The sequence below is a fragment of the Pimephales promelas genome, chromosome 2, assembly GCF_988280905.1.
Source record: "Pimephales promelas chromosome 2, fPimPro1.hap1.1, whole genome shotgun sequence".
Classification (NCBI taxonomy): Eukaryota; Metazoa; Chordata; class Actinopteri; order Cypriniformes; family Leuciscidae; genus Pimephales; species Pimephales promelas.
In genome coordinates, this window is record NC_142770.1 from 1,327,174 (window position 1) to 1,343,010 (window position 15,837).

Here is a 15,837-nt window from a genome sequence, read left to right on the forward strand (position 1 = left end):
TCGACCCGAAAAAAAAAACGACCTTGTTACCCCTTACGTTTTTTTTTTTTGGGCGAAAAATTAAGTATCCCCAATCTTCTCGAAACTCTGGGGGGGTTTTTTCGGGTCGAAATTTTGAGTTTCGATATCTCAGCTCTGGAAGGGTCTAAAGCCTCCATTTTTGCACTCAGGTCTAAGTCTCATGACCCTCTATCAGAATCCAGAGTTTCGAGAAGATTGGGGATACTTAACTTAATTTGGGATACTTTATTTTTCGCCCAAAAAAAAACGTAAGGGGTAACACTGTCGTTTTTTTTTCGGGTCGAAATTTTGAGTTTCGATATCTCAGCTCTGGAAGGGTCTAAAGCCTCCATTTTTGCACTCAGGTCTAAGTCTCATGGCCCTCTATCAGAATCCAGAGTTTCGAGAAGATTGGGGATACTCAATTTTTCACCCCAAAAAAAAACGTAAGGGGTAACACTGTCGTTTTTTTTTTTTCGGGTCGAAATTTTGAGTTTCGATATCTCAGCTCTGGCTGGGTCTAAAGCCTCCATTTTTGCACTCAGGTCTAAGTCTCATGGCCCTCTATCAGAATCCAGAGTTTCGAGAAGATTTGGGATACTTAATTTTTCGCCCCAAAAAAAAAAACGTAAGGGGTAACACTGTCGGGTTTTTTTTTCGGGTAGAAATTTTGAGTATCGATATCTCAGCTCTGGAAGGGTCTAAAGCCTCCATTTTTGCACTCAGGTCTAAGTCTCATGGCCCTCTATCAGAATCCAGAGTTTTGAGAAGATTGGGGAAACTTAATTTTTCGCCCCAAAAAAAATACGACAGGGGTACCACTGTCGTCTTTTTTTTTTTTTTGGCGTTGTTGTGTGGAATGATGCAATTTATTTTATAATAACTATATGTAAACTGCTTGTAAAGACTTTATAGAACAGTCTTTTATGTAAAACAGCTTTTATATGAAACCATATGTGAAAAGACTTTATAGATAGTCTTCTGTAATACAGTTTGTATACGTAAACTGTTTATAATAAATACACAGAAACATTTTTTATGTAAAACAGCTTTTATATGAAACCATATGTAAAAAAACTTTATAGATAGTGTTCTGTTATACAGTTTTTATATGTAAACTGTTCATAATAAATACACAGAAACATATTGTAACATATGTTTATTGGTTTTATAAGAAAGACACAAACATATTGTAACAAATGTTTATTGGTTTTATAAGAAAGACACATAAACATATTGTAACAAATGTTTATTGGTTTTATAAGAAAGACACAGAAGCATATTGAAAACAAGAATGCTTTATTAATGGAATGGAACCAGTATTATGCATGTAGGTAGTAAAAGAAAAAAATGTATTACCTTAATGTTGTGTTCCAGACTAAAAGGCGAATGACGCTGAGAAACCGTGTGAGAAGAAGGAAGATCAAGCTAAAGAAGGCCAAGATTGTTGAAGGGACTGAAAGAGTTAAATATGAATCCAGGTCTAGGATTGGACTGATTGTGCATATGACTTGAAAGAGGTGTGACATGTAAATGTATTATAAAAAGTACATTGAAATGTATGAGGATAGACTCTGGAAACTGGACCAGACTCTCCATTGTTTGATGATCCAAGCCTGACACCTGCAGGTGTAACTTGTGAACTGCATTTATTGAACTAATTTTGTTAACCTGTTTGAAAGAAAAACTTTGGAAAACTTTATACAATAAAATTACAAATAATAAATAAAAAAAAAGTTTGCCTGCCAAGAGTCACTGCTTGCGGTAAAGAACTTAGCCACGGAGGGGTCTTTCTACTGGGGTGTAAGTATGAATTTGTGTACTTATTATCTATTGTAGAATTCAACCATCTTTACCTTACCTGAGAATAAACAAAATAAGGTAGAAGGTGAATGATTTATAACGAGGGTACTAGGATAGATCTAACTCCATAAAACAGCGTTGAAATTTTGAGTTTCTCCGATCTTCTTGAAACTCTGGATTCTGATAGAGGGCCATGGGACTTAGACCTGTGTGCCAAAATGGAGGCTCTAGACCCTTCCAGAGCTGAGATATTGAGATATTTATAAGCGCATAAATGCTATGTGGGATCTCAATATCTCAGCTCTGGAAGGGTCTAGAGCCTCCATTGTTGCGCTCAGGTGTAAGTCTCAGTGCCCTCTATCAGAATCCAGAGTTTCGAGAAGATTGGGGATACTTATTTTTTCGCCCAAAAAAAAAAAAAAACGTAAGGGGTAACACTGTCGTTTTTTTTTTTCGGGTCGAAACTTTGAGTTTCGATATCTCAGCTCTGGAAGGGTCTAGAGCCTCCATTTTTGCACTCAGGTCTAAGTCTCATGGCCCTCTATCAGAATCCAGAGTTTCAAGAAGATTCGGGATACTAAATTTTTCGCCCAAAAAAAAAAACGTAAGGGGTAACACTGTCGTTTTTTTCGGATCGAAATTTTGAGTTTCGATATCTCAGCTCTGGAAGGGTCTAGAGCCTCCACTTTTGCACTCAGGTGTAAGTCTCAGTGCCCTCTATCAGAATCCAGAGTTTTGAGAAGATTGGGGATACTTTTTTTTTTGGCCAAAAAAAAAAACGTAAGGGGTAACACTGTCGTTTTTTTTTTTTCGGTTCAAAATTTTGAGTTTCGATATCTCAGCTCTGGAAGGGTCTAGAGCCTCCATTTTTGCGCTCAGGTGTAAGCCTCAGTGCCCTCTATCAGAATCCAGAGTTTCGAGAAGATTGGGGATACTTAATTTTTTGGCCAAAAAAAAAAAACGTAAGGGGTAACACTGTAGTTTTTTTTTCGTGTCGAAATTTTGAGTTTCGATATCTCAGCTCTGGAAGGGTCTAGAGCCTCAATTTTTGCGCTCAGGTGTAAGTCTCAGTGCCCTCTATCAGAATCCAGAGTTTCGAGAAGATTGGGGATACTAAATTTTTCGCCCAAAAAAAAAAAACGTAAGGGGTAACACTGTCGGTTTTTTTTTCGGGTCGAAATTTTGAGTTTCGATATCTCAGCTCTGGAAGGGTCTAGAGCCTCCATTTTTGCACTCAGGTGTAAGTCTCAGTGCCCTCTATCAGAATCCAGAGTTTTGAGAAGATTGGGGATACTAAATTTTTCGCCCAAAAAAAAAAACGTAAGGGGTAACACTGTCGTTTTTTTTTTCGGGTCGAAATTTTGAGTTTCGATATCTCAGCTCTGGAAGGGTCTAGAGCCTCCACTTTTGCACTCAGGTGTAAGTCTCAGTGCCCTCTATCAGAATCCAGAGTTTCGAGAAGATTGGGGATACTAAATTTTTCGCCCAAAAAAAAAAACGTAAGGGGTAACACTGTCGTTTTTTTTTCGGGTCGAAATTTTGAGTTTCGATATCTCAGCTCTGGAAGGGTCTAAAGCCTCCATTTTTGCACTCAGGTCTAAGTCTCATGGCCCTCTATCAGAATCCAGAGTTTCAAGAAGGTTGGGGATACTAAATTTTTCGCCCAAAAAAAAAAAACGTAAGGGGTAACACTGTCGGTTTTTTTTCGGATCGAAATTTTGAGTTTCGATATCTCAGCTCTGGAAGGGTCTAAAGCCTCCATTTTTTCACTCAGGTCTAAGTCTCAGTGCCCTCTATCAGAATCCCGAGTTTCGAGAAGATTGGGGATACTTCATTTTTTGGCCAAAAAAAAAAACGTAAGGGGTAACACTGTCGGGTTTTTTTTCGGGTCGAAATTTTGAGTTTCGATATCTCAGCTCTGGAAGAGTCTAGAGCCTCCATTTTTGCACTCAGGTGTAAGTCTCAGTGCCCTCTATCAGAATCCAGAGTTTCGAGAAGATTGGGGATACTAAATTTTTCGCCCAAAAAAAAAAAAAACGTAAGGGGTAACACTGTCGTTTTTTTCTTTTTTTTCGGATCGAAATTTTGAGTTTCGATATCTCAGCTCTGGAAGGGTCTAAAGCCTCCATTTTTGCACTCAGGTCTAAGTCTCATGGCCCTCTATCAGAATCCAGAGTTTCAAGAAGGTTGGGGATACTAAATTTTTCGCCCAAAAAAAAAAAACGTAAGGGGTAACACTGTCGGTTTTTTTTCGGATCGAAATTTTGAGTTTCGATATCTCAGCTCTGGAAGGGTCTAAAGCCTCCATTTTTTCACTCAGGTCTAAGTCTCAGTGCCCTCTATCAGAATCCCGAGTTTCGAGAAGATTGGGGATACTTCATTTTTTGGCCAAAAAAAAAAACGTAAGGGGTAACACTGTCGGGTTTTTTTTCGGGTCGAAATTTTGAGTTTCGATATCTCAGCTCTGGAAGAGTCTAGAGCCTCCATTTTTGCACTCAGGTGTAAGTCTCAGTGCCCTCTATCAGAATCCAGAGTTTCGAGAAGATTGGGGATACTTAATTTTTTGGCCAAAAAAAAAAAAACGTAAGGGATAACACTGTCGTTTTTTTCTTTCGGGTAGAAATATTGAGTTTCGATATCTCAGCTCTGGAAGGGTCTAAAGCCTCAATTTTTGCACTCAGGTCTAAGTCTCATGGCCCTCTATCAGAATCCAGAGTTTCGAGAAGATTGGGGATACTAAATTTTTCGCCCCCCCCAAAAAAAGTAAGGGGTAACACTGTCGTTTTTTTTTCGGGTCGAAATTTTGAGTTTCGATATCTCAGCTCTGGAAGGGTCTAGAGCCTCCACTTTTGCACTCAGGTGTAAGTCTCAGTGCCCTCTATCAGAATCCAGAGTTTCGAGAAGATTGGGGATACTTAATTTTTTGGCCAAAAAAAAAACAAAACGTAAGGGGTAACACTGTCTTTTTTTTTTTCGGGTCGAAATTTTGAGTTTCGATTTCTCAGCTCTGGAAGGGTCTAGAGCCTCAATTTTTGCACTCAGGTGTAAGTCTCAGTGCCCTCTATCAGAATCCAGAGTTTCAAGAAGATTAGGGATACTAAATTTTTCGCCCAAAAAAAAAAACGTAAGGGGTAACACTGTCGTTTTTGTTTTCGGATCAAAATTTTGAGTTTCGATATCTCAGCTCTGGAAGGGTCTAAAGCCTCCATTTTTGCACTCAGGTCTAAGTCTCATGGCCCTCTATCAGAATCCAGAGTTTCAAGAAGATTGGGGATACTTAATTTTTCGCCCAAAAAAAAAACCGTAAGGGGTAACACTGTCGTTTTTTTTTTTTGGGTCGAAATTTTGAGTTTCGATATCTCAGCTCTGGAAGGGTCTAAAGCCTCCATTTTTGCACTCAGGTCTAAGTCTCATGGCCCTCTATCAGAATCCAGAGTTTCAAGAAGATTGGAGAAACTTAATTTTCGCACCAAAAAACCCCGAAAGGGGTACGTACCACTGTCGTTTTTTTTTTTTTTTTGAAATCTTGAGTTTCTCTGATCTTCTTGAAACTCTGGATTCTGATAGAGGGCCATGGGACTTAGACCTGAATGCAAAAATGGAGGCTCTAGACCATTCCAGAGCTGAGATATTGAGATATTTATAATGGCATAAATGCTACGTGGGATCTCAATATCTCAGCTCTGGAAGGGTCTAGAGCAGGGTTTCTCAAACTCGGTCCTGGAGGGCCACTGTCTTGCATAGTTTAGCTCCAACCCTGATCAAACACACCTACCTGTGAGTTTCTAGTGATCCTGAAGACCTTAATTAGCTTGCTCAGGTTTGTTCAGGTCGACCAGTCGGACCATAAGCCACTGGAGGCTATCTTCAACAGAGCCTTTTAGGGGCCTACTGGACATCAAACTGGACAATACTGGACATCAAACACACGGCATTCGCTAAACTTTTTATATGCTGTCTTTATAGTTATAACTATCTAATAACGTGTTAGATAGCTCGTAAACTAATGAACACAGAGAACGTGAATCCTGGAATGTTTTCCTCATTAAAATTAAAATCTATTTTTTCCTCAGGAAAGACAGACATTAATATCTTGGATGACACAGGGTTTATCAGGAAATATAAATTCTGAAGTGAACTTATCATTTTCTCATGTAATGACTAATGAGACTTATTTATATCACAGAAAGAGACAGAGCTGCCAAACTTCAGCCCTAGTGAGAATTCTTCTGCCTTTTAAGGACAGACCCCTTTGTAACCAGCAATTTCATTTTGTGCGTTTTGGTAGTAATAGATTTAAAGTTTGGTAAAAACCTATATTCATCTTGCATTATATCAAATTTATATACCAAAATATGTTACCCTATTTTTAACGGTAATATCCTCAATTAAAGTAAGAGAGAAATGTTTGCATTGGTAGCAATTCGCATTTATTAAAATTGGATTTATTAAAATTGGATTTAGTGTGTTACAGCTAGCCCCTCGTTAGGTTGTGATGAAACTGGTCATAGATTCACAGAGATCATGACTGGTTCTGGTCTTTTTCTAGTTGTCACGGTCTCTGTCTGCTGACTTTCAGGGCTACACTATGGTCATCTAAAGGTTCAGGCCCTCCATATGATCTGGACATGGACCAGTTTCTGGGTCTGGTTGACCTGATTTATGGAGCCTAACAATCCTTTAATGGATTTCAACAGAAATGTAATAGCATGTTCTATGTATGCTAAGTTAAGAGATGGGTCTAATAGCTCTAATCTTTAATAGGCTCTCCTGTAACGTGAATAAGTCATGGCTGAAGGGTGTTGTTACTAGTCAGCCATGACTTATTCACCATATAGCCCTAGCCTCTCGTACCTTATTGCTTTAATAAACTGGTTAACACATATACTAATACAAATTTTAAAGCCAAAAAAATGTATCAATGCAACTTTCATGAAGCAAAATCATGGTTGTATCTCGCTGTTAGTGTGCTGCATTTGACACAATTGACCTCAACATTCTTTTAAATAGACTAGAAAACTCTGTTGGCATTCGTGGAATTGCATTAGCATGGTTTAAATCATACTCACCACCATCATCAGTTTGTAGCAGTAAATGAAGAGATGTCTTATCGATCACAAGTTCAGTATGGCGTACCACAAGGCTCAGTACTAGGACCGCTGCTATTCACTCTGTACATGCTGCCATTAGGAGATTTCATTAGGAAACATGGAATTAGCTTTCACTTGTTATGCTGATGACAATATACAGCTGTATATTTCTTCAAAACCTAACGAAACTTACCAATTCACAAAATTAACGGAATGCGAGTCCAAAACGAGTTCTTACCAGAACCAGGAAGTATGACCATATTAGCCCAGTTCTGTCAACACTGCATTGGCTGCCTATTAAACATTGTATACATTTTTAAATATTGCTCATAAAGCACTAAATGGTTTAGCTCCAGTACTTGAGCGAGCTCTTAACGCATTATAGTCCTTCACGTCTATCGCGATCTCAAAACTCCGGCCATTTGATAATACCTAGAATATCTGAATCGACTGCTGGCGGGAGATCCTTTTCCTATTTAGCACCAAAACTCTGGAACAATCTTCCAAACATTGTCCGAGAAGCAGACACACTCTGTCAGTTCAAATCTAGACTAAAAACACATCTCTCTGACCTGGCATTCACATAATACATGATCAACTTCAATAATTCAATATTAGGCTGCATAGGTCAGGCGGAACCGGGAACACTTCCCATAAATCCTGATGTACTCGTTACATCTATGCTAATTTAAGTGTGACCTGATGGAAGATGATATCTACTGTAAATGCAGGCTTACTCGATCTCTCACAGTAATTGTGAGTAATCGTTGTGTTATGTAGTGATTCATAGGACTGTTTAGTGAAGTGGTTATATCGTGAATAAAACAGCTATTGACCAATCAGAATCAAGGACTGGAACTAACCGTTTACAATTAATTTTATTTGGATGATTTTGTCAATCTTTTATCAGTTTTATCAATTGTTATAATACATTTCGATTTGTACTGGTCAGTTATTATGAACTATATAGGACTGCTAGCAAAACCTTTGAGAGAATTGCGTGGGCCCTAGGAAACTTCTGATATAACTTTTCAGAGCCCTGACACAAGTAATCTCAACGTTTCCTGGAAGTGTAAAAACAAACTACGTCATCATGGCAGCTTCCTTTAGAGAACAATGACTCCGAGTCATTGCAGCCCAATCATCTCAATAACACAATGGCGAGCTTAAGTATAAATGCCAAAAACAACCAAAAAAAAAAAAAACTGTAAATAGCTCGTCCGTTTGCACTACGGAGCCGGACGAAATTATAATATCCGATTCGAAATGCAGGTGTCATGAAAAATCGAGTCCCCCATAATTGGGTCTTCTTTAGGACCCAGGCAGTAAAGGAGTAGTTCACTTTTCAAAAGACTTTTGCTGATAATTTACTCACCCCCATGTCATCCAAGATGTCCATGTCTTTCTTTCTTCAGTCGAAAAGAAATTAAGGTTTTTGATGAAAACATTCCAGGATTTTAAAACTTAATATTTTCATCAAAAACCTTAATTTCTTTTCGACTGAAGAAAGAATGACATGGACATCTTGGATGACATGGGGATGAGTAAATTATCAGCAAAAGTGTTTTTTTAACTACTCCTTTAATGCCTGATCAAAAGTTATGGCGATGTCTTGAATGATTATAACCTATTTATAATTATAACCGTAGTGCGCAAACAACACGCTTGACATAAAATGAACACCCATGTATTGCAAAATAAAACAAACTTGAAAAACACCATGCCTAACAATGATGAATCTTACACAATAGTAATGTACTTGGCTATAATAACATATTTTTTCAATAAGTAATTTGGAAATGTATTAAACAAAAAACCTACCTACAAACCTAATATAATATAAAACTAAACTAAACTATACGCTAAGCTGGCAGGCTAATCGGGTAGATGTATGCTGTGCTAAGTAAGTTATAAAACAGTGACGAGAAATGCTTGATTTAGTTATACTAATGAACCACGTCATTTAAATTGATGATTATTAACACGCACACACGTTCCACTAAGTTTCCAATAAACAAATAGGTTTGTTAAATACTGCTCTTGCCGCTAATATAGTGTATTGAGGTTAACACAGCTTTAGCTGGTAGCTGTGGAAAATGGTAGCATTAGCTGTTTGATAAGGTGCTCCAAAAACAAATCCCACTAGAAAAACACAGTTCAAGAGTAGAAAGATAAACACTTTAGACTCATTGTACAGCTTAAACCAGTCAGGATGAACTAGCCAGTCTAGCATTAATATATATAGGTTTTATTAATGTAAAAGCCAGGTTTAATATTGCAATACATAACTTTAACAAAAAGATTTTATAATGAAATAAAATCCAGTCAGAACAATTAACTCTTTCCCCGCCAACGTTTTTGATAATTCTCACAAAAGTTTCACAAACCCCATAATATTTCGCTGTATGAATATCTGAACATGCAATATATCAAAAGAAGGAACGGATCCTCTGCTTTTACACAAGCTTCATGCATTCTTTTATAATCAACACTTGAAAAAGGAAAAATTTCATAAAGAAAATCGTGTTTTTTTTTTCAAAATGAACAAATCTTTTCCAGAGTCAACTCGTTCATTTTGTTCATTGAATGAACCAAATGACACGAAAAACGATTCGTTCATTTTGATGAATGAGTTCGAACAGGAGAGTCACGAACTCGCATCACAGAACAGAGCAAGGCGAGCATTTGAGCTTATAAAACTTAAACTTTAAACTTCATTTAAAGCTGCACTGAAACCGTCTTTTGGATCTTGAACCGTTTGGTTCCCATTGAAGTCCATTATATGGAGAAAAATCCTGAAATGTTTTCATCAAAAACCTTAATTTCTTTTCGACTGAAGAAAGAAAGACATGGACATCTTGGATGCCATGGGGGTGAGTAAAGTCTTTTTAACTGTCACTGTCCCACAGGTGGGACGTTTGCCACTATATTTTTAAAACAATAATATCTTAGTAAATACCTTAAATAATATTGACAAACTATATATCATTTGAAAGCTTACAATCTCTAGTTTCCATATTTGGTGACTGATTTTCAAAATATATTACAGAGGAGCCATAATTTATCAATATAAAACAAGAATATTTTCATAGTCATAAGGCGTGTTCAGACCTTTATTTTAAAATAGCAGTAAACATGAAAAATCATGAAAAAATGGTAGATACCTCAGTTTGTTTTCATGCCAAAAGTTCAAAAGATAGAATCCATTCAATTATTTTGAAAAAAAAGGTCTGAAAAGTTTGAAATATCAAGAAAAAAATAATAAATTCACCATTTGTGACGTGGCAGCTAGCTATGACTTACATGCGTGTTCTTTGTATGTGTTTCGTAGAGGTTCAATTCATTTCAAAATCTGCCAAACTTCCCATACTACTTCTGAATAGGATCTCTACTTCAGAAATTGTATGAAAATTGTGAAAATAATGGTTCATATCACTCAAAACACGAATGGAAATGCAGGCGCCCTTATATGGGCAGTAATGGAGTCTGGTTGTGCCCTAGTGAAAAAGTTTGGTACTGCGCTCAAACAAAATCTCACTGAAAGCTCATTTTTTGAGATATCAACCTAAAATTTGAAACACAACTTGTTCAGATTTTTGGCTTTGATCTTTCTGCCGTTTTAGAGTAGCCCAGGTTTTGAAAATATATATTTTATGTAAAATATGAATAATTAATATTTTTACATTGTACATTTCCATAAACTCAAACTTCTATAACTTTTTTTCTGTTTCACTTTCTTAATTTATTTTACTTCTACAAAAATCTGCCAAATGTCTTCTTTAAAACAAGACCAATCATATGTCTATATTCCAAAGCATTCTTGAATTACAACCATTTAAGTTCGAAATGTGCATTTTCATGTCTATTCAAAAAAGGGTGGGTGACCGTTAACAGGTTAAAGTGAACTCCTTTAAGTAGATGGCGTGCTATCAACTGTGTTATAAATAGATTCACGTTTTTTTTCACTTTGGTTTGTGCTGCACATATTCCAGGAGGTTTTAGTGGCAAAAAAATAGCTGAAGCAGTCCAATCCGCAGTTCATGCTGGAAATGGAGAGAGCGGAGTGCAAGAAGTTGTGCGCGATCTTCTTATCGGAGCAGCTGTAGTCCTCCTCGTTTTGCACGACGTATTTAACGAAGTACCCTAAGTGAACGGGGAGGAAGCATATGACGAACACAATCAGGTTGGCCGCGATGATAAACATGCATTGGATCTTTTCAGAACGGGTTCCGATGTCCAACTGTTTCCTCAGTGTGCAAATGATCCTAACGGAGCAGTACAGTATGATCAGGAACGGCAAGAGGAACCCAACGATGATCAACAGCAGGACGAAATGCAACGACAAACCTGACTTGACCCTCTGAAAGCACATTTTTTTATCATTATCAGAGTCCGTCACGAAGTAAACCGGGCTGATGGAGCAAATGGTGACCCAAATGAGCACGCAAACCACCAGAGCGTTCCTACGGGATAAAATAACCCTAGACTTCATGGGATACTTGATGGCCACGTATCGCACCACACTTATCGCGGTGAGGTTGAAGATGCTCACGTACATGTTGATGTAATAAACCGACAAAACACAATTGCACAGTCCCTTTAACTCATCTTCCAATGGCCTGTTGTAGTAGTGAATCTTGACGGGCAGGAACACCAGCAGAATGCAGTCGGCGATGGCCATGTTGGTGATGTAGATGTTCATGTAGGTCCAGTCCGCTCTGGGACGCCGGCAGAACATCACCAGGATGTATATGTTTCCCAGGACCCCGAGGATGAAGGTGGGAATCGAAGTGGCCGTCTGCAGGTGCAGAACTGTGTCGGTGATGTTCAGGGTGCAGTTAGACATCTTCAACCTGTGGGAAACGGATTCGAAAGCAATGAGAAAAAGCACCATGAATGTAGTCCATGTGACTTAACTAATGCTGTAAACTGAACCTTAAAGGAATAGTTCACCCAAAAAAATGACAATTCTAATGTTGTTCCCCGTCAGACTTTCGTTCATCTTCACAACACAAGTTAAGATATATTTGTGGTTAAATCTGAGATCTGGGCTTCTATTGTAGTTGAAACTTGCCGGCCCAGAAAGTTAGTAAAGACATCGTTAAAATAGTCCGAGTGACGACAGCGGCTCAACCTTAAGTTTATCAAGCGACGAGAATAGTTTCTGTGCGAAAATAACGACTTTATTCAACTAGGTTGTACAAAAAAAAACCCTCTGCACTCATTTGGATAGACCTACAACCAATCAGAACAACGCAGTTAGTGACGTATGTTGAGCTACGCATAGTTGTCAACAGAACTCAACAGGACACACACTGGAAGGAGTAATAAAATAATGAGTGTTTTGTTTCTTTTACTTGGTCCTCAAAGGAGAAACCACAACGACCCATCTTATAGCGACCATCGGAGCCAGCTGATCAATTAAACTTTTGGCGAATCCCGTAGGAAGGACGGCAAACACATCTTTTCAATTGACAAATGCCTTAATTGCAGTTCTCTGTTCGTCTTTTAAAATGAACGCGCGGTCGATTTCTTTTACAACAGATGCGTTAGCGGAATCTATACATCTAAATTCTCCAGCGGCGGCCATCTTTGAGGGAAACCAGTTCAACCCAAGCGCTCATCTGTCCATCATCGTATAAAACCCCCCCTGGCAATTTGATTGGCCCGATGGTTTCTGAACCAATCATAATTGCTCCTCAATGGATTGAGTCCCAAACAAAAAATGTTGCGTGCGGGGTTCGGGCAAATATCTAGGCTACTCTTGATCTGCTTTCTCCATGTTTCTTTGATTAATGTCAGTGTTTCAGTGTCACGCTGCACGCGAGTTAATCATGTTCGACACATTTAACTGGGAGTGGTGCCGTCCACAATATTTGATCAATCGTCGGCGTCACTCACGTTGTGTTTGCAGATTTGGAAACGGAAAGAACGCAACTCCTACAGATAATCTCTAGGGGGACCTAGTATCCGATTTACAAACGCCGTGGGCGCACCGCTTCACCATCTTGCTTGGAGTCAATGTTTGACGAACTTGCTCACATAGTAACGGTTGTTATGATGTGTGATTAGACAATGGTCGTTTGGGGGGAGGGGCCAGCGAAAGGTCAATTTGCGTTGCGAAGATGAACAAAAGTCTTGATTGAACAACATGAGGCAGAGTAATTACTGACTGAGTTTACATTTTTTGGGTGAACTAACCCTTTAATTTTACACTTAAAGGATTAGTTCACTTTTGAAAAAACTTTTGCTGATAATTTACTCGCCCCCACGTCATCCAAGATGTCCATGTCTTTCTTTCTTCAGTCGAAAAGAAATTTAGGTTTTTTATAAAAACATTCCAGGATTTTTCTCCATATAATGGACTTCAATGGGAACCGGATGGTTCAAGGTCCAAAAGATAGTGTTAATAACAGTTTCAGATGCAGCTTCAAATGTCTTTAAACGACACCAGACGATGAATAAGGGTCTTATCATGCGAAACGATCGGTTATTTCAAAACTTATTCCAAAAATGTAACTTTTCTAAGGACAAATGCTAGCCTTGCTCTATTCTCTGAGGCACGTTTGTAACGTCACGTAATACGTAATTACGTTCAAAAGGTCACGGGCGACGTAGCCGGAAGTACAGAATCAAAATCGTCCGACGTCGTTGTTTTTCCTTTTAATTCCTTTTTTTGTAAACGGTGTTTGAGCTAGTTTGCACGTTTCTCCTATGCGTTCAACTTGTAAACACTGACTCTGTACTTTCGGCTATGTCGCCCGTGACCTTTTGAACGTAATTATGTAATACGTGACGTTACAAACGCGCCTCACAGAATAGAGCAAGGCTAGCATTTGTCCTTAGAAAAGTTACATTTTTGGAATAAGTTTTGAAACAACCGATCGTTTCGCATGATAAGACCCTTATTCATCGTCTGGTGTCGTTTAAAGACATTTGAAGCTGCATCTGAAACTGTTATTAACTGTCTTTTGGCCCTTGAACCATCCGGTTCCCATTGAAGTCCATTATATGGAGAAAAATCCTGGAATGTTTTCATCAAAAACCTAAATTTCTTTTCGACTGAGGAAAGAAAGACATGGACATCTTGGATGACATGGGGGTGAGTAAATTATCAGCAAAAGTTTTTTCAAAAGTGAACTAATCCTTTAAGCTGTTTCATTGACGTCTTTCCACGGTTGGTTATCTTTCAAAATTCCTTTAGATACTATTCATTCCTGTTTATTTGGCGCTGTGATATAGTAGGCTAGTAAAGAGGACGATCGGTTCAAGCGTATTTCGAAATTAAATGGACAGAAATTAAAAGCTGAAACTTTGTTTTATATCAGAAGTAACTCGCAAAGCTTATTGAGATTGAATGGATGGATGATGCGCTACAAAGTTTGTCCATTCATCAACTGAAGACTAAAAACATTCTTGAGATTTAAGAATCGATTGGTACTTCAAAATGAGAATCGATTTAAATTGAGAAATCTATCATTTTTTACCCAGCCCTAGTTTAGAGTGACATCAGATCGGGTAGATGATGACAATATTCATTTTCATAACCTTATAAGAAACAGTCAAACACACACTCTTTAAAATAAAGCTTATGGAATCTTTCTGTTGCATAAAAAGTTATGTGAACAGTTTCTTTAGATCAGAGGAAGGAAGGGCCAAACATCAAACTCGATTGAGGTCCGTGTGCCGAAAGTAAAAGTGGCCTTTGTATGCCTTGGTTTCTCTCAAACATCAAGCAATTTGCTTGACTAATCCGGTTTTATTTTTAATCAAGAAATCAGTGTTGTAGTCGAGACCACCTCACTCGAGTCCGAGTCGAGACCGAGACCAGAGAGAGTCGAGTCCGAGTCAAGACCGAGTTTAAGAAATATCAATTTAAAGAAATATTTTATTAACATACATTAATAATCATGAAAAATATTTTGAATTGAACTCGAGTGGACTCGGGAATAAGTCCGAGTCCTAAAAAAAAAATGTTCGAGTACGAGTCAATTCCGAGTCCAAATGCACACGAGTCCATGACAAGACCAACACCATTAAAATATGGTCTCGAGACCGAGTCCGAGTCTCGAGTACTACAACACTGCAAGAAATACATTTTGTATTTCATGTAAGGAAACATTTTACTGATTAAAATATAAATTTAGTCGATTATAATAAAGGGAATAATAACCATATTTAAGCTCAATAATTAAATAAACAACTAAATTACGTTTATTATATGGCTTTATAATATGTGATTCTGAATGCACTGAAAAAACATTAGAGAACAGTTTTAATATTAGGCTATACTAGCCTATGTATTGCAACGGACCCTTCATTTGCTATAAATTCAGAACTGATTTTTAAAACGCTTTTATTTGTTTATAAATCTTTACGCGATCTAGCCCCCATCCATCGGAGTTTTGCGAACAGAAGAGTGCCACATTCCGTTCCAGACTACTGAACTTGAATTTGCATCCACCAGGGTTTATTTAGTTGCTGATTGCATATCATCTCACATAATAAACACATAATAAAAATATATACGTTTAAACTGTTCTGTTTCATCCGTCCCACCATTGTGAAACAAAGCACAAGTTAGCTACCGTTCAAAGCCAATTTGGACTTAAATCATTCTATATTCCTAACGAATAACACATGATATAAGAGAAAACATATGCGAGTTGTTGATCACAATATATCTATAAGCCTATCTTAGAAAACGAGGTTTATCTGAAAAGTGTCCTGGCTCTCCCCTAAATCTCCAATATCAGACACAATCTCTTACCTTATCACTTGAAATCCGTCCGTTGCTGGTGAAATCTGCAGCCAGTATCTCCAGCACAGCAGGGCTGTTGTGGGCTCGTCTGAAGTTTAAGGTCCTCGTTACGCTACAAACTAAATCTGCAGGAACATGCCAATGTTTTCCAGCCCCATTTTAGAGAGAAATATGAGCCACGTC

General features: G+C 38.0%; 1 protein-coding gene across 1 annotated transcript; it reads right to left on the reverse strand.

Annotated features, from left to right (window-relative positions):
- Nucleotides 1–10,658: 10,658 nt before the first annotated feature.
- gpr35.1 (G protein-coupled receptor 35, tandem duplicate 1) lies at nucleotides 10,659–15,792 on the reverse strand. The gene is made up of 2 exons (XM_039682203.2): nucleotides 15,664–15,792; nucleotides 10,659–11,746 (listed from the first exon to the last, which is right to left on the reverse strand). The coding sequence occupies exon 2, from the start codon at nucleotides 11,737–11,739 to the stop codon at nucleotides 10,804–10,806; it is 936 nt and encodes a 311-aa protein (XP_039538137.1). The 5' UTR covers nucleotides 11,740–11,746; nucleotides 15,664–15,792; the 3' UTR covers nucleotides 10,659–10,803.
- Between the last annotated feature and the right edge of the window lie 45 nt (nucleotides 15,793–15,837).

Excerpts from the sequence above, each read along its gene's own strand:
- gpr35.1 (XM_039682203.2), bottom strand. The coding sequence starts at position 11,739 with ATGTCTAACTGCACCCTGAACATCACCGACACAGTTCTGCACCTGCAG.